This window comes from Protopterus annectens, chromosome 2.part1, assembly GCF_019279795.1.
Source record: "Protopterus annectens isolate FY-2018-M chromosome 2.part1, PAN1.0, whole genome shotgun sequence".
NCBI lineage: Eukaryota > Metazoa > Chordata > Ceratodontiformes > Protopteridae > Protopterus > Protopterus annectens.
In genome coordinates this window covers 788,983,651-789,008,939 of record NC_056729.1, presented here as the reverse complement: position 1 = coordinate 789,008,939, position 25,289 = coordinate 788,983,651, and the positions used below count along the sequence as shown (strand labels likewise).

At 37.8% G+C, this 25,289-nt stretch overlaps 1 protein-coding gene across 1 annotated transcript in view; it reads left to right on the top strand.

Moving 5' to 3' along the window:
- The window catches only part of DLC1 (DLC1 Rho GTPase activating protein), a 132,928-nt gene that overhangs the window by 43,237 nt on the left and 64,402 nt on the right, over window positions 1–25,289 (top strand). Inside the window, exons 2-4 of the mRNA XM_044062500.1 lie at window positions 1,056–1,127; window positions 4,572–4,653; window positions 16,923–16,986. Coding sequence (XP_043918435.1) covers window positions 1,056–1,127; window positions 4,572–4,653; window positions 16,923–16,986 — 218 coding nt within the window. The remainder of the gene's footprint in view (window positions 1–1,055; window positions 1,128–4,571; window positions 4,654–16,922; window positions 16,987–25,289) is intronic.

The following is a 25,289-nucleotide window of genomic DNA, read 5'->3' as shown; positions in this document are numbered from 1 at the left end:
AGTTGTGTACCTCAGAAATCCATCATCTGTTTCATTCAACAGCATATTCCCTGCAGTAATACAGCAAACAGCTTCTTTTTATCGCACTGACATTGTGACGTGATGCCACACGTCTGTCTGGTTCTTCAAACACCAAAGCATTGCAGTGGCGCCCAAAATATGCCACTTCATGAGCCAAAAGCTAAACTCTTCCCAAGATAACAGTCTAACCAAGCAGCCTGATATCTAAATATAGTGCACTTCAGTGCAAGCAAAAAGCACATAAATAAAACTAACACACAAACTAATTTAAAAAATACCATATCTACCACCCCAAACTTACTGTCAAATGCAAACTGAAAGTCAGATGATAAAAGCCCTCCCTCCCTTCCCTTAAACATTGCCTCCCCCCCTCCCTCAAAACACTGCCCAACCAAACTAGAAGTAACATAAAAGGTCACAAAATCCCGAAATGTTAACAGAAACTCAATGGTGTTGATGGGGGGGGGGGTATACCCATGTATTCTTTCCTCTAGTTTGACATAAATTGTACTTTAGGTGTAGGGAACATGTTTCATGAGATTGTATTCACACACACGCATACACAAGTGTTTGTGTATGTAATATAACTGTCAAGCACACTGAAAACTCTATGCACTCCTTAAGTAATGTGGGTTATCCTGCTCTGTTTCATCTTCATCATATTCTGAGTTGTGGCAGTGCTGGTGAATGGAATCCCTTGTCCTCGCTTGTCTCAGTGTTGATTCTCTGGTCCATCAGTAGTATAAATGCTCATTCATGTAGGGATCCAACTGCCTGAGTAGGAGATGCTGCTGTTACATATTCACACCTCTGTTATGCATGATTAAATATGGTTTGGGGTGCTTTATTAAAGTACGTGGCCAGAATTCTTTTGAAAGCAAAGTAATCAAAAATCGCTTACTCCTGGCACAAAGTGTAAGTTATCTACATTACAAACACTGACTTGTTTGCATGATCAGTGTACTAGAGAAGTTTTGGAGCAACACATAAGCAGCAGTGGGTAATCTTGCTCCTTTTTTTGTAATTTCTTACAGAATCCGAAGCCAAGGATGCGTGCGACTGGCTGCGGGCAGCAGGTTTCCCACAGTATGCTCAGATGTATGAAGGTAAGTTGTGGCTGTGATCACGTCTCATAAAGTTACTGTATTATGGAAAAAAACTGAAGAGTAATGCAGTGTGTTTTTGTGCTATGGATGTAGGCACGGTTTGTGTTATAAGCAGTTAAATTGTTACGGACTTACTGACCAGGAATTTCTTAATATTGTATATTGGCCTGGGAATATGAGCATTGTATTTAACCATATTTCTGAGGAAAGGAAGGTGAACACTGTGCAGGAAATTACGTGAGTCGCTACAATCGAATTGTGATCTGATTTCATGGAGCTGTGTCTGGAGGTGTGTGTGTGTGTGTGTGTGTGTGTGTGTGTGTGTATATATATATATATATATATATATATATATATATATATATATATATATATATATATATATATATATACACTTCCTGGTTTTGCATCTGAGTGTCTAATGTAAACAGGTAACCTGTAAATGGTTCATCTCCCAGGCCCATGCTTACACTTATCAAGGGTATCAGAACTTGTCAGCTGAAGTGCTGGGAGAAGAAGAAATTGAGGGTTTGGAGACTGTCTGATACACTAGTGGCTGTAGTGGGTGAGGTTCGAAGTTCATATGGTGAGACAAAATCTTGGGATTGTAATATTGAAATTCATTTTTGCCCTTCACGCTTTACAGTTTTATTGTCTTTGAATAACTGGGATATTGATCTGTTGGATCTCTAGAAGCCTAGCCATACTTTCCCAAAAGGTTTAGCCCTTACAGGTAAATCTGTCTGCAGACTATTGCATGCCTAGCTAATAACCAGAAAGTGACCAAAAGAGAGAATTAAACCTTGTACCTTGTGTTTGTAAGGTGAACACTTTAGCCATTATGCCAATCCCCACTGCAGAATACATGATTTAATGGCAGTAGTAGAGGCATACTATTAGACTGTTACAAGGCAGTCTGCCCAAACTGAGGTGGAAACAAGCTGCTTGGACCTGCGGGTGTTCTGTAGAGAAATGTAGCCATGCATTTGGCTGGCTATAAACCCACTTCCAGCAGTACATAATACAGGCATGCACTGCTTCTTTAGTGTGCCCATATGTCCACATTTCATATTAATCGTACAAGCATAATTCTTGTGAAAGTGCAGAACTCCACTTTTACTGAAGTGATCCCCCCTGCCAACCCTCAAAACATTTTGCTGTCAAAAAAGTAAAGGTATGTTCTACAGACATGTTTTTGTGTCTGCGTATGTGTTTGCATATACAAAACAGTGATTGTCAGATACAGAGAACATAGGTACATGAGCAGCTAAGCATTTAAAATGATCAACTCCAATATTTATACAGTAGAAACTGTAAACTTAAACTAAGCATAGTTTCAGGTAGAACTGTTGTGGGGCACTACAGTGCTCTATCACTGAGTAGATGTCAGCCTGTGACTGCAGGCATGAACAATAAATGACTCCTATTTGTGCATTTCCGATGCTTTTTGTCCACACATATATACTTTAATCTCCCAGTGCTTTCTGTGCAGTTTTAAAATTCTACATTTACGAAAAAGAGTATGGATTCCATACCCAAGGTTTTCCCCTGATAGAAAGAGTGCTGTCTTCAAGGAAGTTTATATTTGTTATCAAATTCCATCCAGCCACAACCTCTTTTACCATTTTTGCACATGGGGTTGGGGTGCCACTTCAATAGAAACAATCCACAACCGAGGTTCACATCACTGGGTAGCAAGCCCTGCCACAGCTGTTCTTCCATACCAACTTTTAAAATGATTTAGTGTCCCCAGTCCTGCAGGACAATGGCATCTGATCATTTCATTATCCTAGCTATTTTATAACCTTCCTAGCTGGACTCAGGGGGCATTACTGCAGTAACAAAACAAAACAAAAAAAAATCAGTATCAGCACAGGATATGCAGCTATGCCATGCAATACTCTGTGAGAACTCCCAGTTTCATCTAAATACCAAAACGAGCTTCATCTGTTCACATTTCACAAGCATTTACAATGCATCACAAGGGCTAGTATTCTGTTACCAAAGCAGTACTGTACTTTCAGCATTTGTCATTCCCCCAAATCACTTACAGCTTTTATATTGTAATATGCCCTGGATCAGGACAGAATGTACTTCTAAATCAAATCCCTGGTTGCAACATATTTGTCAGCAGTCTTTGTATCATTATGTGGTGTTATTATCTAGGCACCCTGCATCCGAATACTATCTCGTCAGTTCTGCCAATCTCTTCAGTCTCAATGACAGCAAACTATATAGTTTTTAGAAGGTGCCTTGCTCTCATTGCTGTTATACACACAGCTCAGAAAGAGAATTTGTTTATCTTTACACTTGTTAAGTAGGAATTTCCATCTGGGAGGTCTAACATTGAGTGCTATCCCAGGGAGAAAATGTCAAGTTATTTACAAAGTTTTAATAGCAATATGAAGTAAGTAATGGTCTCTGACAGTAGCGCCCAAATTGTGCTGTGGCACTAGGTGGGATCATTTGTTTGACTGAAAAAGGGCTTTAGTGTTTATTTTACTCATCTTTACTGCAAGTTAACCAATCAAATTACAGACTAGCTGATGTTTCCCAAAAGGTGGAATGACCAGGCAATGGATTGTTTTTCCTTCTAAGTTTTGTAGGTATTTTACAAATCCATGGATGCTCAAATATTTTTACAGACATGTCAGGCTGCATAATGTGTATGGAGTGTCTGTAATTTTATGGACAGTTAATAACCTCACACACACACACACACACACACACACACACACACACACACACACACACACACACACACACACACACACACACACACACAGGCTAATGCAAGTGTCCTTTGACAGTGTTCCTACATGGGTCTGATGGGTTGGCTTTTGACCTGAATGCTGCAATATGTGATCGAAACACTCATTACAAAATGGCAAATCATGATCCAAGCAGGTAGTTACAGAAACAGATGTGATGAAAATACATATCATTCTGTTCCTTAAGTGTTATAGTAAGAAGGAATATATGCAGTTGTTCTAGTTAGCAGATATGCTGTTGAGTACTCTTGTCTCCTGCGTGGTTTATTCTTTTTAACTATCCCCAGTTATGTTTTCTGTTTGCACGTTGACTTGTTTATTTCATTGCAATGCATCTGTACTTTTTGCCTTGATGTTTTCTTCTTTTCATAACTTTGCTCTTGTCAGCTGGATACTCTACCCCATTTAAAAAAATATATGTATGTGTGTGTGCGCGTGTGTGTGCGCGTGTGTGTGCGTGTGTGTGTGTACGCACGCATATATCTAAACTTTAGTTAAAAGTTTCTTTTAGCATCAGTATTGAGATAAAGAAGCTGTAATTTATTTCCAAATGGGTATGTAGTCTGTTGCTGTAAAGGGGTGGTGAGGAAGCAGCTGTTTGCTTTGAAGGGTGAGACTCCTCTGGGAATTCAGATCTCTCCAGTAACCCATCTGTCTTGATTTCCTTCCACAGATCTACTGTTTCCCATCAACATAAACTCTGTTAAGAAAGACCATGATTTTTTGGATCGAGATGCCATAGAAGCATTATGCAGGTTTGTATCGGACATTATTTTTATCTGGATTGAACACTGATCTGAATTAACCCTTTTCAGGGTAGAGAAGATTACTGAGCAAGTAAGCAGTCAAGTTGCTTTTTACAATGATATAAAGTAGACATCATGAAAGATGGTTCGAAAAATGCATTGAGTTCAATACAATCACTGTAGATATTTTTTTCTTCCTGCTTTGTATAGGTAATGATGTCAATATTTGACTTGGAAGTTTAGCGCTTCCATAGCTGCAGGATCTAAAAAGTGAATTCTCTCTGTCTTGTATTTGTTTCAGAATCTCAGTGTAACCAGACTATCTGCTTAACAAAAAAAATGTGAAATCCTGTACATGGGATTCACCTTAGTAACACACCCTTCCCAGGATTCCTCTTTCTAGTTGATTACACATAAATGTAATTTTCTTTAAAAAAATGTAACCAAAGCAAGATCTTTCTAGTAATGAAGATTGGTGCAGAAATCACTGTTCATGGGTGTGTATAATTATGTGACCCAGATATTCACATTGCATCTTAAAATCCAAGCATTGCGTGTGAAGATGAGTAGGTTTTTAACAAATGTGTCTTCCTTCTGTGACTAAATATTCCCAAGAGGTTTCTTGTGTAATATGAACACTATACAAACAATGTATACAGGCTTACAGATCTTTGTACTGCAGAAAGTTAACACTGATGGATTATATTCAGGTATGTGTACTTTGGGAAACAATTCTTCTGCCTCATGCATACACATGCATGTGTGTGTGCGTGACTTAAGATAAAATGGGTTTACAAAGAGGTTTCAGGTGGTTCAGATGACAACTTCAGGCAGGTGTTTGTTTATCAGTGTTTATTTATGCACTATACATGGTTACCAATCTGATATATGCAAAAAAGTTTTTTTTGAAGAAGAAGCTTAAAGCCAATATTCCAATGTAGTTTGTTGCTGAATAGCTATAGGCCACACCCAGTCCTAATGCAAAGTAAAAATTCACAGTACAGACTTAAATCATATTATTTGTTATTGGATATGAACACCATTTTTAACAGTCTGTTATCCCAGCCATTATGTTACACTAGTTCATCTGTCTCCTGGGGCAGTAGCATCTCACGGCAGATGGAGCATCCCGACTGGGCTACAGTTGCTATCATTACGGGTGCCGCTCCCCTTTTTCTGTCAGTGGTTCCCCAGTTGATGAGGAACTGGTAGCATGAGAAGCAGCTCCATAAAACTGCCACAGTACCGCAATGTGTTGCTTTGTGCAATGAGAATACCAGTAGTGCAGTAATAGGGTTGGTAGGCCTCAGTTGATCCCCCACCCCCACACCAAGGTCCTCTGGTGTGTAGTGACTACCTAGAAAGGCAGTAAGTCCAGGTGTGGGCTGCTGGCTTTACCTCACATAAAATTTCCTGTTATAAGAATGCTTCTGGTTCACTGGAAATGACACAAATTTAGCATTATTTTAAAACCAAAACTGAAATTAGAGTACCACGAGCTACCTAGGTAAACATTTTGCAGGTCACTGAATCTTATAAACATAAGATAGTTTGATGTACCACAATATTTTTCTGAGGGAAAACACCTAAGTAGAAATATCTGCTTTAGTAGTGCAGAGAAATCTTTCCTTCAATCAGTAATGGATATTTTCGGAAGTACAATAGACTGCTAATGTGATTTATAACTCCCACTTTCAAAAACAAAGTGGGAACTTTGCCTGACATATGTGTCCATTATGCTGATACAGCTATTTGTACAGAGCTGAGAGTGTACAACAGTCTGCCTTGTGAAAACTGGGCCTGTTGTATTTCCTCTCAGCATAGCTGTATGCCATGAAGGGAGAGAGAAAGAATTCCATCCAGGTCTCTCTCATCTGGTTGCAGCAAGTGGGAAACTGTATTAGAAGAACCAAAAATGTTCATTCTCATCTTTTTACATAGAAAATATATCTTTAAGAGATTCTGTCTTGTGAAAATGAGTAGTCGTCTTTTTCATACTGTCTTTTTTTAGAAAACCTCATCTAGAGCTAAATCTACATTTAGCCATTTAAGAAAATGAGTATTTGTTGTTCATTGTGACTGCTTAATAGTGATGACATTCCTGTCTGCAAACAACAGTCTGAGTTAAATAAAAAGCAGGAAGTCTGGTCATTTCCTCTTGCCCTGCTTGTCAGAGAGAACAAAGTGGTCTGTCTTGCTCTTCATGCACAACTTCCTTGCCACCCTTCCAAACCGAGATCTAGTATGCCTCATTCCTGTTATCTGTGTTTGTTACTCCAGACTGCTGTACCAACCCCTTCAATATGTGAACTGAGGAAACCATGTTAGACTGTCAATTGGAAGCAGCCTTTGTTCTAACGTACTTCAGTTGGCTTTTCAACAATTGCTTGTATTGTGGCCCAGAAGAACAAAGTTTCATCTATGTAATCCAAACTTCTGGTCTTACAAAACTTTAATCTTAGTTTTGGAGTACATAAATTAACCATAGAATAGGTTTTTCAAACATTTTAGATGTTGCTAAATACATTGTGTAGCACAGCATAGACCTCCGCAGACATTCTTCTGCAGGCTGTGTTGCTTTTACTTCTGATCATTTGTTTATTATGTAGTAATTATCTAAAGTTAGAAAACCTTGCAGACTCATGCTGAATTAAAGCTGTGTCTGCGAAGTCAGTATGCATACATAAATGCAATGACTTTTGTTAGCAAAGTGGTCATGAACTCAGCATTGTAACTGTTAACATCTTTTTTCTAATCCTATGGGTTTTGGCAGTTTGAGAATGTTTTCAGTCATGGGAGAAGATCTACACAGGAGAAGGTCTATTTTGTTATTCCAGTTTGTTCATGAAATGTTTGTGTATACCAGGGTACAGTTTAGTATAAGCAGGCATTCTTCCCTTCATAAATTGCAGTGTAACTGTTAATATTGCAACAAACGTGGACCGTGGCAGCTAATAGTATCATTATGCTATATGTTTCATAACCATAGTTGGTTGTATGGCACACAAAATAACAAATAGTTGTTAGCATGGTGCAAACATTTATCTATCACTATATGCATCTCTATTTATGTGGTGGTTCTGGGATGCTTTAAGCTCAGTGTATAAATGACTTGAGAGTACTGCTGTTAATAAAGAAAAACTTATGCTGCAACATCATGGAATTAAAATCTACTTTTGTACATGGGATGCAATGTCTTATTTAAAAATGTAGTCAACTGATATAACTGATATACAGTCAAATATGTCAGTTGAGTTTTCCTTTGGGAACAAAATTGTTTTGATAGACTTTATCTCTTTTCAGGATTGTGTGACAAGCAAGTAAGTTGTTGTAGATTCTGGGACATTGAGTATTTTGCACAATGCTGCTGTAACAGCCCTTGTAAGACTTGACTGCTGGAGCTGGTAGCAGAATTTTAGCATTTCAGCCAGTGGTGGTATCCAGACCACACAGACTATGTCCAAAAATCCAACCTTTGATATTCATCAGTGACAGCAAGTGACTCACTTAGTCGATTACCAGAAATCTTCCCTAGTTGTTTCCTACAAGGATCTGGATAAATAGTATTCTTTCAGTTTTTATGCTTTCATTTTATTTTAAATATTTAATTTGCTGACTATATTTCTGGTGGTAGAGTTTGATAGTTCCTACCCAGTTCTTGGACCTTTTTGTTTCCCCTTTAGTTTAATCTTCTTGTTGTCCCTGTTATGCTTTCCTTCAGCAAAGTCTGATGGTGCTAATCGCTATGTCCTCGTAATTTATATTTTCAGAGTTTGCTACCTCTATGCAAAAGAAACTACTAGAAAAGAGTACCTCCTCTCCTTGGTTCTGCAGAAATCCTATATGCAGTTGCCTAGAAGCCATGTAGACCACAGTATAAGAAGAGGTTTCATTCCATTCACCAAGTGCCATATCCTGACCTTGGGAGTTTTACAATTCCAGTGAAGTGTTGTTTAACTCGCTGTATACTAGCACATCTGCTTCACTTGGTCCTTTTGTACGACTTGCAACCACCAGTTCAGTGTTTTTATGTGTATGTGTGTTGGCTCCAGTGTCACCTCAAGGTTTCATGACCTGTTATTTAAGGCACTTTAATCAGATGGCACCCTATGGATGTTTCCGATAATGGATCATGCTGGTGAAGGTGATGCTTTTTCTGTATCTTTTTGTTTGCCTTTCTGGCATCTTGTCTTGTCTTTCGGCTTTTCCCAGTTAGGGGTCGCCACAGTGGAACTCCGGTCCACTAATGATTGGCAGTAGATTTTTACGGTGCCGAGGTGCCAGCCCGATGCCCAACCTTCAAAAAAGACACGCCCATTCACACACGCACCTACCTGCGTGTCTTTAAACATCAGTAGACCATGGGGAGGACATGCAGACTCCGCACAGAAGGTGCTCCAGCCGAGAATCGAACCATAGAACCTCTTGCTGTGAGGCGACAACGCTAACCGCTGTACCACCATTTGTCTTTCTGACATGATCAGTTTAAATTCATTCATTTAGTTGTCAAACTCGATTGAGCATACCACAGAATTATGTTGACAGAATTCCTAAGCAAAAGTCCTTAGGTCATAGTGCCCAGCCTTGCCATGAATATTGACACATACAGCTGCCCTTACTGGGCCCTGTATACCTTTTCATTATATTTGCTTGCTTTCGAGACCCACCAGCTACTTCAATAGATATACAAGTCTTGTTTTTGAGAGCAGAGGGGAGGAGGCCTTTAGAACTTCTGCTATAAACAGTGGCTTTGCGAGGTAAACAAATGCTGTGGGCAGTCCAGCAGTTGTTGCCACATCCTCCACAGTGCTCCCTCCTGTGGCACTTTCTTCAATCCTTCCTATCTCTTTCTTTCTCTCTCTGTTTCTCTTATAAAGCTACTGGTGATTTTGTTTATGATTTTCAGTCCACAAGGGAAAATAAAAATACAATGAGAATAGGCTTTTGACTGTGTTTAAACCAAAGCAGGAATGTTTAAAATCACTGGCCCTTAGAACCTTGGTTTCCACTGGCTATGTCTGCCAAGACTTGAACATTATTTTAAATGCGTCTGTTAGAAAAGAGTCCCTTTTCTGTGGTACTGGCAGTTAGACACTTCCCTTCCAAGGGTACTATAACTAGACACTCTGTCTTAAGACCTGGCATAAACATTCTAGTTTCCTGTCATGGCACAAAAGAAAATGGGCAGAATCTGTGTTTCTGTCCAGTGGGGTAAGATTTTGTGGTATTTCCATGTCCCAAAAGAGTTGTCCCTTAACAGACTGGTTGCTTGCATTTTTAATCTGTCTTTCTTGTGTACTGGTCTGAAATGTTTTTTTTGCTTTTTAGTTTCTTTCCCTGTCTATTGGTTTGGCGGTAATGCTGGACTCTTATTTTCTCATTAGCATGACCGCTTGTTTCAGAATGATATAGTCATACCTGAGATAGCATTTTGCGTAGTGAAGAGAACTAGAGAAAACAAAATGAGAAAGTTAGTGGTTACAACAAAATTTTTTGGATGAAGTTTGTGAAAGCCATTCCACCTGCCAACACAAACGTATATGAAGTTATTTTTGTTGTGGAAGAGTTATTAGTCTGTAGAGAATTGTGAAAGCAGACAAAGTAACTGAATGCTCATGAAATGCAAAACATAATTCAAATTTTCATTGCCTTTGTAATATTAATTGCAGGGGATGTGAGTAGAAAATTACTGGGAGTATAACTTGATTGAACTCATAAAATTAGATGTCACAGCAGTATGTGCATACATGGATTTTCTCCCGGGCAGTTTTATGAAGCGTCTTCTTTACTACATGGATGGTTTAACATGTTGGCTAGCACTTTCCTTGAAGAATTTCAAAATAATTGCATAATGATTGGCTGTTGACATTTAACCTTGCTTCTATTGGTTAAGTGGAGTTAGAAATTGATCTGCGTGCCTCTGGGCTACGAAGAAACCTCCCTGCCTCCCAACCTTATGCTATATAATTGTCTTGTACATTTTATTGTTAAAGCATAGTTAGATTTGGCATGTATTTGTCTCAAAATACCAATATTGAAAACTGTAGCAGACTTGTACATTTATTGTCCATTGTGCTGTCAGAGGAAGGTAAGTTCATGTAAGAATTGTTCCTGTGTTTGGTCAAGTACTTGAACTCTGTTGGCAAGGTAAGTAAGTGTGGAGTGAGGCTGTTGGGTAAGGTAACGACCTCCTGTTTTCAGCTGTTGTTCTGTAGGTAGTATGCATATCTGCAAACCCAGAATACAATCTTAGCATCTGTTGGCTACATCAGAAATCAATAGTTTAATTGAATAATTTAGTTTTGCTGTATCAGAAAAATCTGCAGAATGGACACCATATTTTATTATATGAAATTACTAGGTAGTAGAACAGCAAGTAGTATTAAGTCATTTTGAAGTCTGGCTTATTTATAAAGGAATGTGTTTAATTTTCTTAAGTATGTGATCCAGTTGAGAACCCCAGGTCAGCCCATAACTAGCATTATTGGGTTCAGTGGTGCTAAAGGAAGCTTTTTACATACAGAACTGTAGCAAATAAGAATACGACGATTGTAATATAACCCGTGTCAGAAAGTCTGAATAAGTTTCTTCAAAAAATAATATTGGACAATATGAAATAGAAAATCAAGCATGGAGAAAAAAAGAGTGAAAAATGAAATAGATGGAACAAGACTGCACTGTAAATTCTGCATATTCTAAATTGGTTAGAAAAACTAATCCCACAAACGGTAAAGGAACAATTTTCTTAGACATGTTTCTCACCCCATTTTTTTGTTGTCAAGTTTCATTCCTTACTCCATCCCTTTTAATGGCACTCCAGTACTTGGAACATACTGTTCCACTAGATAGGAAGTAGTATTTAAGAGCATATGTTTAGGTTGCACACTGTTACATTGCAGCCTTTATTTGTGAAATGCTTCTGCAAAATCAGTTATTATAGATCTTTTATTAGCAAGTGCCATGTGTCATTGTGTAGATAGCTTGGTTTTGCACTTTTGTAACTTATCTGTATATAATGGAATTTTTCACAGGCTAATTTATTGTAACTGTTATTACCATGTATTCTCTTTCTAATGTCTGAAACTGTTTTGTAAAATTTGTAGGAATTGTTATCCTGTAATCTTGTAATTCTGAAACTTATTATACTTGCAATTTACTGGAGTTTTTCTCCCCAGGACTGCATTGAAAATGGCTTCCTTGTGGCCCAATGGACTTTCCTAGTAAACAAATTGCAAATAAATAAATAAATCTGTGTGCATACCAGGGCATGTAATATACAACCTATGGTAGCACTTCATTGTGCTGTATAACATGCAGGCAGTGCTGTTTTGTTTTTCAGGAACATGGTGGTCACATTTGTTTTTGCAATCTGAATGTAATCTGCAAATGTAGTAAGCATTTCTTAAGCATAAAAATACATCTCTATACAGTTTAATGGAAAGTTAATACTAAGTTAAGACAGAGTGCAGAACTTCTAGACACAAGTGAAGAATATGTGAAAAAGTTTTTTTTATTCCTCACGTTACATTTTTACTAAGCAGATCCTTTTAAAAGCTGCATGTTTTAGTGTGCATAAAACCTATAGTCTAAAATTCCCAAGTTCTTCATGCATGTCCAAATGTGGTTACTTGCTTGCTGCATAGATAGTCCAGACACTGCGGAAGGTAGAAGCCAAGCTGGGCAGCCACTAACTTTTCAGGCATGCCTGTTACCTTGCTGCATTCTTATCTCTTAGCATGTCACCATGTCATATGTGCTCTTCCAAACCATGCAACTGCCTTGGCTTATTTTTGAACCTGGATCATTGCTGCTTCTGGTAGACACTAGCAGGCACTTCTGTTTACCATCACATAGCATTTGCCATGGATAATGCCATCTAAGCTACTCATTTCTTCCCTTTGTAGAGACTTTCTCGTAGGAGCAGTCTCAAAACCACTGATTTCAAGACCAACTTTCCTGTACTGGGTCTGATATTTATTGGTATTGGGCATTTTTCTCAGAGAAAAACAAAATTTTAGGTAACAGAAAAAAAATGAAATTGATGAAAACTGCATCACATTTTGACTCGAGTTCAGAAGTTTTCACAAATTCAGATTTGTTTCTGGTTATGTACTAACAGTTCTAATGGCCTGTATCCATTTGTTTCACACAAAGTTTACTTGGGCCACATTTTCAGTGAATGGATAGTTGTACTACACAGCGGTGTTCTTATTTGCAGTTGAGAGTATTGTAGTGGTTTTTGCACTTGGAATCGCTAGAGCTATGAAACAGCCCACGCCATGAGTTAGGTGTGTGTGTGTGTGTGTGTGTGTGTGTGTGTGTCTGTGTGAGCAAGCACAAAAGCTAAAAACACTGAAGGTAACTCTGCACCAAAGGCATTTGAGTTGAAATGTACACTAGACTTTATTTATTCTTTCCACCAAAAATTAAAAATTCAAAAATACTGTAGGCAGGCTGGTCCCTGCCATTCCCATGCCTAAACCAAAATGCTTGTATTTATATGCACGTTTGAAAGTTATGTTCAACAAACTACAGCATTTGCTTCCTGAAAAAGGGTACTAGATACATAATAGTAAGAATAGCCTTGAGAAACTGTACCAATTAAGGTAGGTCAGTCACATGGTTCAAGGGTCAAACTGAAAGTGGGATCCTGTGACTTCGCATTTGGTTTGAGTTCATGATTTGATCTGTGTGCAGAGATGTCTGCTACAATTAATTCTGGACCTTCTTCCTGCTCACTCAAAAGTGGCTTATTGCTTTTTTTTTTTTTTTTTTTTTAGATTTTGCAGAATACTTTAATGCCTTCATGATTTATGGCTTTTTCACAGATATCTGTGAAGGTACCAGCTTTTATGGCAAGGTTAATGATGGGCAACAGCCATCAGAGCCTGACATGCTATGTGGATGAATAGATTTTATTAATTTGTTAACTAGACACAGGATGACTGTAGTGCGGTGGTGAGGAGTTAAGTATTTGCTGTTTTCTGGCTCGCTTTTATAGATGGGAAATTACACGGCTGGTTTAGTCATATTGTTAGTGAAATGTAGTTTGCTTTGAGTAAATGATATTTATTTCCATTGTTTTATTACTAGACTGGTTTATTTATTTATCCATTATGACTGGGTCAGTTCCACTAGGCTACTGGCCTCTTTTCTCAGGATGACTGAGATGGTATGTCTACTACTTGGGGAATTTTGAACAGTGTATCAGGGAACTTCCCCCACTCTTTTAATAGGTACAGTGAGATCTTTTACATCCACCTATGCTGCTAGCTATTCAAGCAGATGGGACCTCTGTTTAATGTCTCATCCAAAGGACTACATACTCAGGAGTGTAGCACTGACTTCTGCTGCCCTGCAGTGTCAGCAATCCAGCTATCTGGCTTGGGAATAGAACCTACAGCCTTCTGCACCTAGGTTGAGTTTGCTACCTGTTGGACCACTAACATTTTGCAAATGTTTCAGTTTTCCTTTTAATTTTAGATTAGAACATAACTTTGGATTGCTCAGGTTTTGAGCATTTGAATTTTACTTAGGAAGACTTTTGATCTTGCATTTGTTTCTAAGGCAGAAAACATGCCAAAAGGAGGTTGAATTGCCTTTTTATTTGTAATCTGTGATTTGTTTACTTTGTCAAGTCATTTGTGTATCTTAGAGTTCAGTTAGAATTTGAACCACTTTGAATTTAGAAAGAGTAATTTGTCTTGGATGTAGAGAAAAATACTGCTGAACAGTGAAGTGTGTGTATGAACACAGATTAGAATGAAACATGTGTCCAGCCCATAACAGTTTTTGGACGTAATTTTGTAGTACCCTTGCAGGTAATGAAAATTGGAGTTCTTTATCTGTTCCTAAGCTCCCTAGTAACAGACAGCCCAGGTAAAAGAATTTGCTTGTAGCACACTTCTCATGTTTACACATTCTTCATGCTGTACTTGTTCTCTTTTTATCAAAAGAGATTACAGGGTAATTCATTTGAGTGAACAGCTGTCGGTGAAATATTCACAGAGGGAGGCTATGGCCACGAATAAGTCCTTATCAGTCCCAGCTTCAAATATCTCTTCTGTCACATCAAAGAAGCTGGCCTCGGGAGGGAGGGTAAGGGCATGTGCCAGGTTTGTGTCAGTGGTCATGTGACAGGAGAGTAGCTAGTAAAGCATTACAGGAAATGTGCAGTCATGAAGGTTAATAACGTGTACCTGGTGACACTCGCTCACCTTTCAGAAAAAAGGCCGGATAATGAATGTAGCTCTGCATTTGTAAGCTGAAGTCTTTTCTTCTGGGTGTGAGCAGATCTGGCAGCACCTGGCTGAAGTTTCACAGCCCTCTCCAGCTGAATTAATTTATTTAATGTATTTATGTTGATTGGGTGGATTTCACCAAAATGTGCTTATTTTTAGAAGAAAACCTCTGTGGTGTATGTGGTGGAATGGGGAAGTCCCGCCCTAGCCAAGTAGGATACTTGATGGAAAGTCAAAGATACTTGATGGAAAGTCAAAGTGATGGCGTCTTATGTAGGATTTCAGGAGCATGGGGTGTCGCATGTAGGATTTCAGGAACATGGGGTGTCACCTGTAGGATTTCAGGAGCATGCGATTTCATGTGCAGGATTCCAGGAGTGTGGGGTGTAATATGTAGGATTTCAGGAGCGTGGGGTGTCACGTAGGATTTCACGAACATGCGATTTCACATGTAGGATTTCAGGAGAGTGGGTATTTCAGGAGCATGTGATGTAATACGTAGGATTTCAGGAGTGTGGTATAATGGTATAATCTCATCGCAGAGTGAGAAGATTTACAAAATGAGAGGAACACCTGCTTGTGAAACAGAGATGAGGTAGAGATGCTTAAAGAAGTTATTTAATTTGTTTGTTGGTGACCTAAACATTCACTTCTGGTTAGGACACTCACTTAGAACATGGAAATCAGTGGTTCATGTGCCACCAGTTGCTATGTGACCATTCTGGGTCTTTTGTCAAGTTATTTAGCCCTCTGATGTTCATTTTCCAGCAACATTATTAACCCCTCCCCACTACTGTAATGTGTTGGTAATTGTTCCTGCTAGACTTCTGGAGTTAAAAAGTTACATAATGCAAAATTCTGTTTTTTTTTTTTTTTCTGTTTATAAGTATCTGTCAGCACTTATCTGAGAAACTTGGCAAATGCATAAAGAAAATTATCTCACTTTTAGGTCCTTAACAATATGTTGAAATGTCAGAGCACATAAATGTGTGGATTGCATTTCAGTATTTTTGTTTTATTTGTTTTTATTGTTTAGATGTAAGAATTGTTATTTTGTCCGCATCTGGTCTGTTGATGTCATGGGCCATATACCAGTCATTTGATGAGTATTTGGTTTTATGGAGTCACATAGTAAGCACTTTGTAATATAGAAGAGCTGTCTGGGTACAGTAAAAATGTAGCAGCATCTAGCCTGCTTTGTTGGCAAAATGGGATAAAGCTTTGACTGTGACTCAGATTACCAAGGTTTAACATAGTGGCCTGAACCTCTGGGAATGGTTGCCTCTTCTGGAGAGGCATAGGGGGATGATGGGGACACAGCTGCATTATGAGCCCTGGTGGTAATTCTTTAATCATGATAACAGGCCCATTTCTTGAATAAGAGATGGGCAAAGATGGACACCTCACCAGAGAGATGATGGCATTTCCCTCATTGCATATGTCCCTAGGGTGAAGTAGCCCAGCATGTCAGAGTGAGGTAGAGCTTACAGCTAAAACCCCACTTTGAGTTACAGTATGATGGCTCCTCAACTGGCCCCCTTCCACCTAGAGGTGCATGTCAGAAAGAACTCAGCGAACCTACACATGAGGGGTTTGTGACTTCCTTGTGTGCCTTTCCAATATTAGACAAACTGGGAAGCTGCAACTAGCAACCTCTAAGGATGGGAGTAGGGGGAGCTGATCATATTGGAGCCTGAAGTTAACAGTATGTAGGTCAAGTAAAAAGAGCTTAAAAAAACATAGCAACATGTTTAGCGGTACTCTGCAATTGCACATTTAGTCTGAAGTCAAAATTGGATTTATTTTCTTGTGTTTTCATTCATTCAAGAATAATCCATTTCAAATGGAAATGTATTAATTGTACCATTTAATATATTATCTGGTATTTTCTTTTGGGGATCTATAGTTCCATATCCAAATGAGTTCATTTTCAGTTGAAAGAGACAAAATGGAATGATAAAAGTTTTTTGAAAGTATGAAATATTCTGATTCCATATTCATTTATTAATTTGTCTTTTTCTTACTCCTTTTGTACAGGCGGTTAAACACACTGAATAAGTGCGCAGTGATGAAGCTGGAAATCTGTCCACAAAGGAAAAAGGTAAATTGTTTATTTTTGATGACCAAGATGGTATTACTGTATTATGCCTCCCAGAACAGCTAGTGTAGCACAACAAGTTCTCATTATGCATCACTGTATGACATTTTCTGTTATTCCCATTAGTAAGGGGTGTGCCCTAACCCTTCCCATCTAGAACTAGGCAGGCAAAGTTTAAGGGTGGAGGGCAGCCTCTTTTACATTCAGCACTGATGGAAAAGTAGTTTGCTGCTCTGATTGGTCAAGATCCCACACCCAAAAGCATGACTACTTCATTCTGAAAATGTGACAGTTAATGTGACTTATCCTATTCTCAAAACAATTTTGGGGAGGGGTAGTAATACCAAGAGTATAGTAATAAGTGTTTCCTATCTGATTCCACGTGTAGTTGTACAGAATTATGTTGTCCATGTTATTGTAATATGATGTTAAAACAATACTACCACTGAGATAAAAATGTCTGCAATTTACAAATGAATTGGCAAGCAATGTGCTTTTTAGAAGAAACTTTTTGAAATTCTAGGTAAAGGAATTGCTTCCAAGCTGGAATTTCTGTCTCTCTCTCTCTCAGTATCAGACTCTTGTCCTGAGGCCACACATTATAATGTGCTTAGACATCACACAGGTCAGTGCTGTCACCTGCCATCAGGATGTGTAATCCAAAGGCAAAATAAGAGAACTTTAAGAATATGGGTGATTTACTTGTACTCCTAGAGAGACTGATATGAAGCTGCCACAGTCATGTTGCAACAATGTAAGGAAAAAAAAAACACACACATACACAAAACAAGACTGTTGCTTCAACTTTGTTCACTCACATAGATTCTTAATTCATAGTCAGGAAGTAAAAGCAACCCCAGAAACCTAAGCTGGTCAGTTAATCAACTGTTAATAATCAAAATGGTTAATGATTACATTTGCCAAACTTTAATCTCAATTTAGCAAAAAGTTGTTATAAACATGAGCAGCTGTAACATGGCATTAAAGGGTAAAAATAAGATGGGGGAGGTGGACTTTGGGGGATGTTAAAAATACACCCTGCAACTGCTTTCCAGACAACTTTAGTACAGCCCACTTTCCTTAGAACTGTCATGGGTGCTGGCCACTTGCCTCACAGTGCCATCATCTACATTTAAGATTAGCTGCACATGCAGCACATACTGGCTGCGTGTTTGTAAGCACTTATTTTATTTGTATCATCTACCCTGTCTGTAGATGCTTTGTATGAAGGCCTTGCAAAGTGAAACATGGAGTACAAAACATGTCGCACTTGCAACAGAAAAGCTGCATGAAACTTTGGTTAATGCAACAAGTTGCATCCTCCAGATCCAGGTTTGATACTCCGCATCTTCCAGTGAAAAGCATTTTTAGGTCATTTTAACAGACCAAAGCCTTTTGGAATATCCTCCAAGCTTAGCATTTTTATCTGGCTGCATCTTATCTGCTAAACAAAAATGTTTGCACATTTGAAGGTGTGACTCTCCCACTGAGTGTTGACAGCTGTGGTGCTGTATATATGCAGTTCTTTACCCATTTTATATACTGAGATCAGTGGGTGGGTCTGTGACATGTTCTCAGTCATTGGTATAACTTAGTAAGAAGCATGTGTTGACTTCTGATGCATTGTAGTTTGATTCCACAACCTCACCCTTTTTCTAAGACTGTTAGCACACTTGGTAGTTAAGGCCAATGTTCTTTTTACCTAGTTACCATATGGTAAAAGGTGTGTGGAATATTTTTGGTAGTTACTAGTCCCATTTTGACATGTACAGCTTAGTACCTGTGGAATACAGTGTGACTTATTTAAAGCAAGTGAAAATCACAAGTTTATATTTCTCATTAAAGTACCCCAGATTGCCAGGCTAGACCACTGTGGTTTGCTTAAGTAATAGGCAGTCTGTACCTTTATGTAGTCTTAGAAATAGTAGGTGGTCTGAGATGTCCATAATCATGATACTTTCAGCTAATCACAGAATACTTCTGGCATTCTTTTTGACTTGTGTGCATAGCTAATCTGTAAATGTTGTCAGCATGCAAATGAATTGTCAGCTAATGAAGTCAGATGAGTGAACAATAGGTTCTCCTAACCTTTTGGGGGAGGGCAGGAACCCATTACATGCTTTAGCTAGTGATGCTGCCCAACCTCTGCAAGGAATGTGTGAGGCTGCCATTTTGTGTCCCATTCCCCTCTGTTGCCCTTCTATACTGTCTGTGGTATGCAGACATTTACAATCTGTTCTGCTTTCCAGTAGATCTGCTTAAGCGATAACAAATGCAGGAAACTAGTAATGACACAAGTATGTGGCATGGAACTTCATACTCCAAACAGTAAACCTGCAAGCAAATCTTACTTATGTAAATAATCACATCATTTCTTGCAACTGAACAAAAAGTAGTGGTTTAAAGCATTTTGAAAAGGGGTATTACCTGAAATTTTGTTAAATATGGACAGTCAAAAAAACAAATGTCTTTCTTAAGCAGGTGGCTAGCATAGCATTAAGCAGATTTTACATTTATTTATTTATTTATACATACAAATTATTGTGGACTGGGTCAGTCCCAGTAGGCTAGTGGCCTCTTTTCAGGGGGGTATACAAGGTGGTATTTATACTGCTAGGGGAAATTTGGTCAAGGTTTGATTGGTGCGGTAGGATCTTTTACATCCACTTGAGCTACCCCCACCAACTCAAGATGGGACCTTGGTTTAGCATGTTATCTAAAGGATGAAGAAGCATTTAGGAGTGCAGCATCCCCATTATAGTGCACTGTAGTGTCAGCAATCCATCTACCTGGTGTGAATCCACAATCTTCTGCACCAGAGGAAAGTGTGCTTCCTGTTGCAGAACTGACACTATTGTAGCTGCATTGTAGTAGATTGGACACTTGGATTCTCTTTACTGAATTTTGTTTGTTAAATGGCTGTTGATTTTTTTCATATAATTATTCTATGATCTCTTTATATAATGTGTAGTATTGTTATTTATATTATTCTATGATCGCTTTGTGTACAGTGTAATTATTTACAGATTAGTCAGGTTGTGTTTATGTGAAAGCTTTCTTGCTCTTCTGAGCATATTGCTGGTTGTATACACTCTGTTTTTTTTTTCTTTTTTTTTTTCTTAGTCACATGGTTTTCACCTGTGTCACTTCCGTCACCTCAGTCACGACTGAAAAAAAGGTCCCAACAGGCTAGTTACCAAATGACAAAACAACGAAAAGAAGGGTGAATACTGAACAAAATCAACTTTAATGATACTTGTTAAGCGCTTTTCGTTTAGTGCATAGACTAAACTTCTTCAGACAAAATAAGTTCAATGCATCCATGCTTAAATAATCAGACCCTTAATTAATTAATTAATTAATTAATTAATTACACATACTTAAAGAATGAAAGATACAGTGTAGTCTTAAAATCAGTGCATTGTTAAAAAATGTATATATTAATTTATACTGAAAGTAAACATGTTCATTCTAATATAATAAAAAAATCAGATAAAAAAGCGCTTAACAAGTATCATTAAAGTTGATTTCGTTCAGTATTCACCCTTCTTTTCGTTGTTTAGTTACCAAATGACGTTTGAGCATTCCTAGGTTTCCAAAAGATTGAAATGAGACATACTGTTCCTTTTCTCCTTTTTAACAATTCTTCCAATTCATATTTAAGTGAACATTTTTAGCTTGGAATCATTAACTATAAAAGAACAAAACGAAGTGTAAAAGAACAAAAGTATTTATTTTTCTCAGAAGTACCAGCAGTATATTTTCATGTGAGTGAGCTTATTTTCTTCCTGTGCAGAACTGAGAATTAATATGCCTGATAATACACAACTGTAACAGTTGTCTCCTGGCACAACTGTGAACATGGAGATCAAAGTATGAATCCCACAAGTAACCTGGACTGTAACATTGCGATAACGGTATATCTAGATGTTAGAAGCATGTTTACACTGGCACATTGCCTTATCCCCTCTTTGTTCTAACCCCTTTGAAATTGTGTAACTGCAAGCATACATCTCCCTACCTGATGTACACCTTGAACAGCTGTTCCCAGGTGCTCACAGTAAACATCTTGTGTAGTACGGAATTCTTGTTCTGTCCTATCTTGCTGGTTTGAGTAGCTAAAAGAGAAAAAAGGCAGATAAAAGCACATGTGGTGGTTTTCTTTTTCACTAAACTGTTTACATGTTCTTCCTCAGAATGTTTTTCTCCCACTATGACTGCAACAGAAGCATGGCATAATTTAAAATTTCCAAAGTATTGTGAGTTTACACAGATAGCCATTCAGAGGGTCTAAATTAAAGAAAACAGTTAATGGAAAAGTAAATGTATGTGCATAGCAGTCTTGGCCTGTAGCTGTTATTTCCAGTAAACGGATATATATATATATATATATATATATATATATATATATATATATATATATATAGTGTGTGTGTGTGTGTGTGTGTGTGTGTATATATATATATATATATATATATATATATATATATATATATATATATATATATATATATATATATATATATATATATATATATATATATATATATATATATATATATATTGTTACAAAAGTAGTACAGAAGCTTGGTCAGCTACCATGCCTTGAGCTGAAAGAGTCGGGGAAGATATTGCAAGTTCATCCATGTGACTGGGATGAAAGTGGTCTTTACTTTTGGGCTGTTTCCACCTGCTGGAGGCAAGGTAGTATAACAGTAGAGAAAAAGTGAGATTTAGTCTCATCAGCAACACTGCTGTAGTTGATAATGCAGAGTGCACATGGAAGCACAGGGGTAGCTGAACCTGCTGTTGTAAGCAATCATGTATGTGAAGCTGGTCAGCAGGCTGGAAAGCAAACTCTCCCTTATCCTTACATTGGAAGACAAAATGCCCCCTGTCCTTACATTGGAATGCAAAATACCCCCTGTACTTACACTAGAATGAAAAATACCCCATGTCCTTACACTGGAATGCAAAATACCCCTTATCCTTACATTGCAAGACAAAATTTCCCTTATCCACATTGGAAGGCAAAATGCCCCTTATCCTTACACTGGAAGGCAAAATGCCCCTTATCTTTACACTGGAAGGCAAAATGCCCCTTATCCTTACATCTCCCCTTCTGCATATGCCATGTATGGCTAACCCCTTCCCTGATATCCTGGTTAAATGCTTCCCTTTCAGTATAAAAACCACATTGGGTGTCTCCAGAAAGAAAGCTATGGTTAGTGGGACTAACCCATCAACGTAATTTAATAAGTACATTAACCTTCACCTACAACACCTACAACACAGAATTTTGTTGGTTATTGTGCTGAGTAGTGCATGTTGCAGCTGTCGCATAATTATACTACTAATAATATAATAATAATAATCTATTATTATTATTATTATTATTACTAATAGTAGTAGTATTTCATAATTCTTCCATACTGCCTCTAGGCAACAGTTCCCTTTGGTTTCTTGAACTGGTTATGTATTGAATGCTATTTTCTATTTCCCAGCCTTGTGACCAGTTTGTTCAGATATGATTTATTAATAAACAGTTTTCCAGAAAATGAGTCCTCTTTCCCTGCTACTGTAAAAATGCTAAACACATGCATGCTCTCATAAAACATAAAGAAAAAAAAATCTGTGCATCAGATCCTTAGAGATTATCTATTCCCTGTGTCCCTAGAGATGTTTTGAAACATTTCTGCTTCTTTGTCTATCACATTCTGATACAGTCTTTTTGCATTTTTAGTAAATTACTGACCAAATCATTCTGAGCCATACATGGTCAGGGGCATAGCATGTCCTGATTTTTGAGGTTTTTATTCTGGACCAAAATCAGCAGATACATAACTGTGGTAGTATACACTGGTATACTACTTAGGTGTTTATGTAGGACAAGTAAATGTTCTGCTCCTACCCCGTATTAGCCCAGAGCATGCATGCAAGTGTTGTTGTAGAACAGGGATTGTTAGCAAATGTGGCTAAAACACAAAAGTGAAGGCACACCGTAGCAGTGTAGACCGAGTCATATGACGGCGGTAGGTATTGCACAATGAAAGATGGCTTAATGTGTGTGTTACAGAAGTCTTGGAACACAGCCTGCAGTTTACAAACGTTTAATCATAGCTAGGGTTTCTCTTTCAAGTCCACTCATGCACATCTTTAGAAGTACCATCACACTCCATTATCATTCATGCTCATAACTTTAATGTACACTTTACTTTAGTATTACAAGCTGCTTAGATTTTTTTGGGGCTATCAAGAGCAGTCACTTACCAGGTGCTGCTATGCAAAGAAAGATGGCAACAAGCATTTTAAATGATGGGGAACATTCACTGGCACAATTTTGGTAGGAGTCTTAAACCCAAGTGATGTGATTTATGAACCTAAAACTGTGTAGCTTTGCATTTTTTGCTATCCTGGAGGACACATAGCTCAGTCCCACAGCTTTGAGGTTGTAGCTAGGAAAAGGACTTCAAATGTGTTTTCTAATATCATATTTATCTCCATTGTCTGTCTGCAGACTGCTTAGTAGGTTTTTCTATGCTAGAGTCATTTGACATTTCTCAGGTAGTTTGGGTTTGTCAAATCTGTGGTCTCTGTCATGGAAGCACTGTAACGTTGTTCATAGTCCAGCAAACTTAACTAGTCAAACACTCTCCCCTCTTAGAATTTTGTTATGTGGGAGTAAGCCCCTCACATGCTATGTGCGGGGAGGGGTGGCTTTACTCTTGCACTGAACCCCTGGCACCTCAAAAAATAATACACCAGTATCTCATAATGTGGGTATTATCTTGAAAATTCTTTCATGGGAACCCATTTAAATAAGTGGACTTGGCATGTTAAAAGTACTTAAACAGCAAATGATGGATGAATTCAAACTTTGTGTAAATTGTTCACTAGGCTGCTGTTACTGTGTTGTCATTGACTGTAATTTCAGAGTTCTGTACTGCCATGTTGAGTTATTTTTATTAATTTGTTAATGGGTGAGTGGGCTGGTGTACAAGACAGACAGTAACAGACATCAGTAGTATGTATAATTGATATGTTGCACGGGTGAACATTGAAATTAATACATATAAGAAGACATTGTTGCCTTACAGGTGTCACATTTACTGTATCCTGTGTTTATTGCAGTATCTTGCTGTTGTCTTATTATATACTGCATGTTCTTTGTACTCTTGACTTTGCCTATGCATTTTGGAGTTTTTTTGTCTAGGCCTCTCAGTGAAAATTGCCCAGGAGTAGCTGAACACGCCATTTGGCAAAACAAAATAAAATAAAATAAAACAGAATGATTTGAACAGTACCCACTTTCAACATTTACTTATCTGTTTACTGGGAAAGTCTAACTGGAAAATGTATCGGTTTTCAGCGGAGGCCCGGGGAGAAAAGATCCACAAGTAAAAGTATAGAAAATTAATATACATAGGTGAAACGTGACATCCTGTAACAATATATTGTATATACATAGGTGAAACGTGACATCCTGTAACAATATACTGTATATACATAGGTGAAAACAGACATCCTGTAACAATATATTGTATATACATAGGTGAAACCTGCCATCCTGTAACAATATATTGTATGTACATAGGTGAAACCTGACATCCTGTAACAATATATTGTATATACATAAGTGAAAACTGACATCCTGTAACAATATACTGTAAGTACATAGGTGAAAACTGACATCCTGTAACAATGTACTGTAAGTACATAGGTGAAAACTGACATTCTGTAACAATATACTCTACGTATATAGGTAAAAACTGACATCCTGTAACAATATACTGTAAGTACATAGGTGAAAACTGATATCCTGTAACAATATACTGTAAGTACATAGGTGAAAACTGATATCCTGTAACAATATACTGTAAATACATAGGTGAAAACTGACATCCTGTAACAATATATTGTATATACATAGGTGAAAACTGGCATCCTATAACAATATATTGTATGTACATAGGTGAAACCTGACATCCTGTAACAATATATTGTATATACATAGGTGTAACAATATATTGTATATACATAGGTGAAAACTGTCATCCTGTAACAATATATTGTATATACATAGGTGAAAACTGTCATCCTGTAACAATATATTGTATATACATAGGTGAAAACTGGCATCCTGTAACAATATATTGTATGTACATAGGTGAAACCTGACATCCTGTAACAATATATTGTATATACATAGGTGAAAACTGACATCCTGTAACAATATATTGTATATACATAGGTGAAAACTGGCATCCTGTAACAATGTATTGTAAATACATAAGTGAAAACTGGCA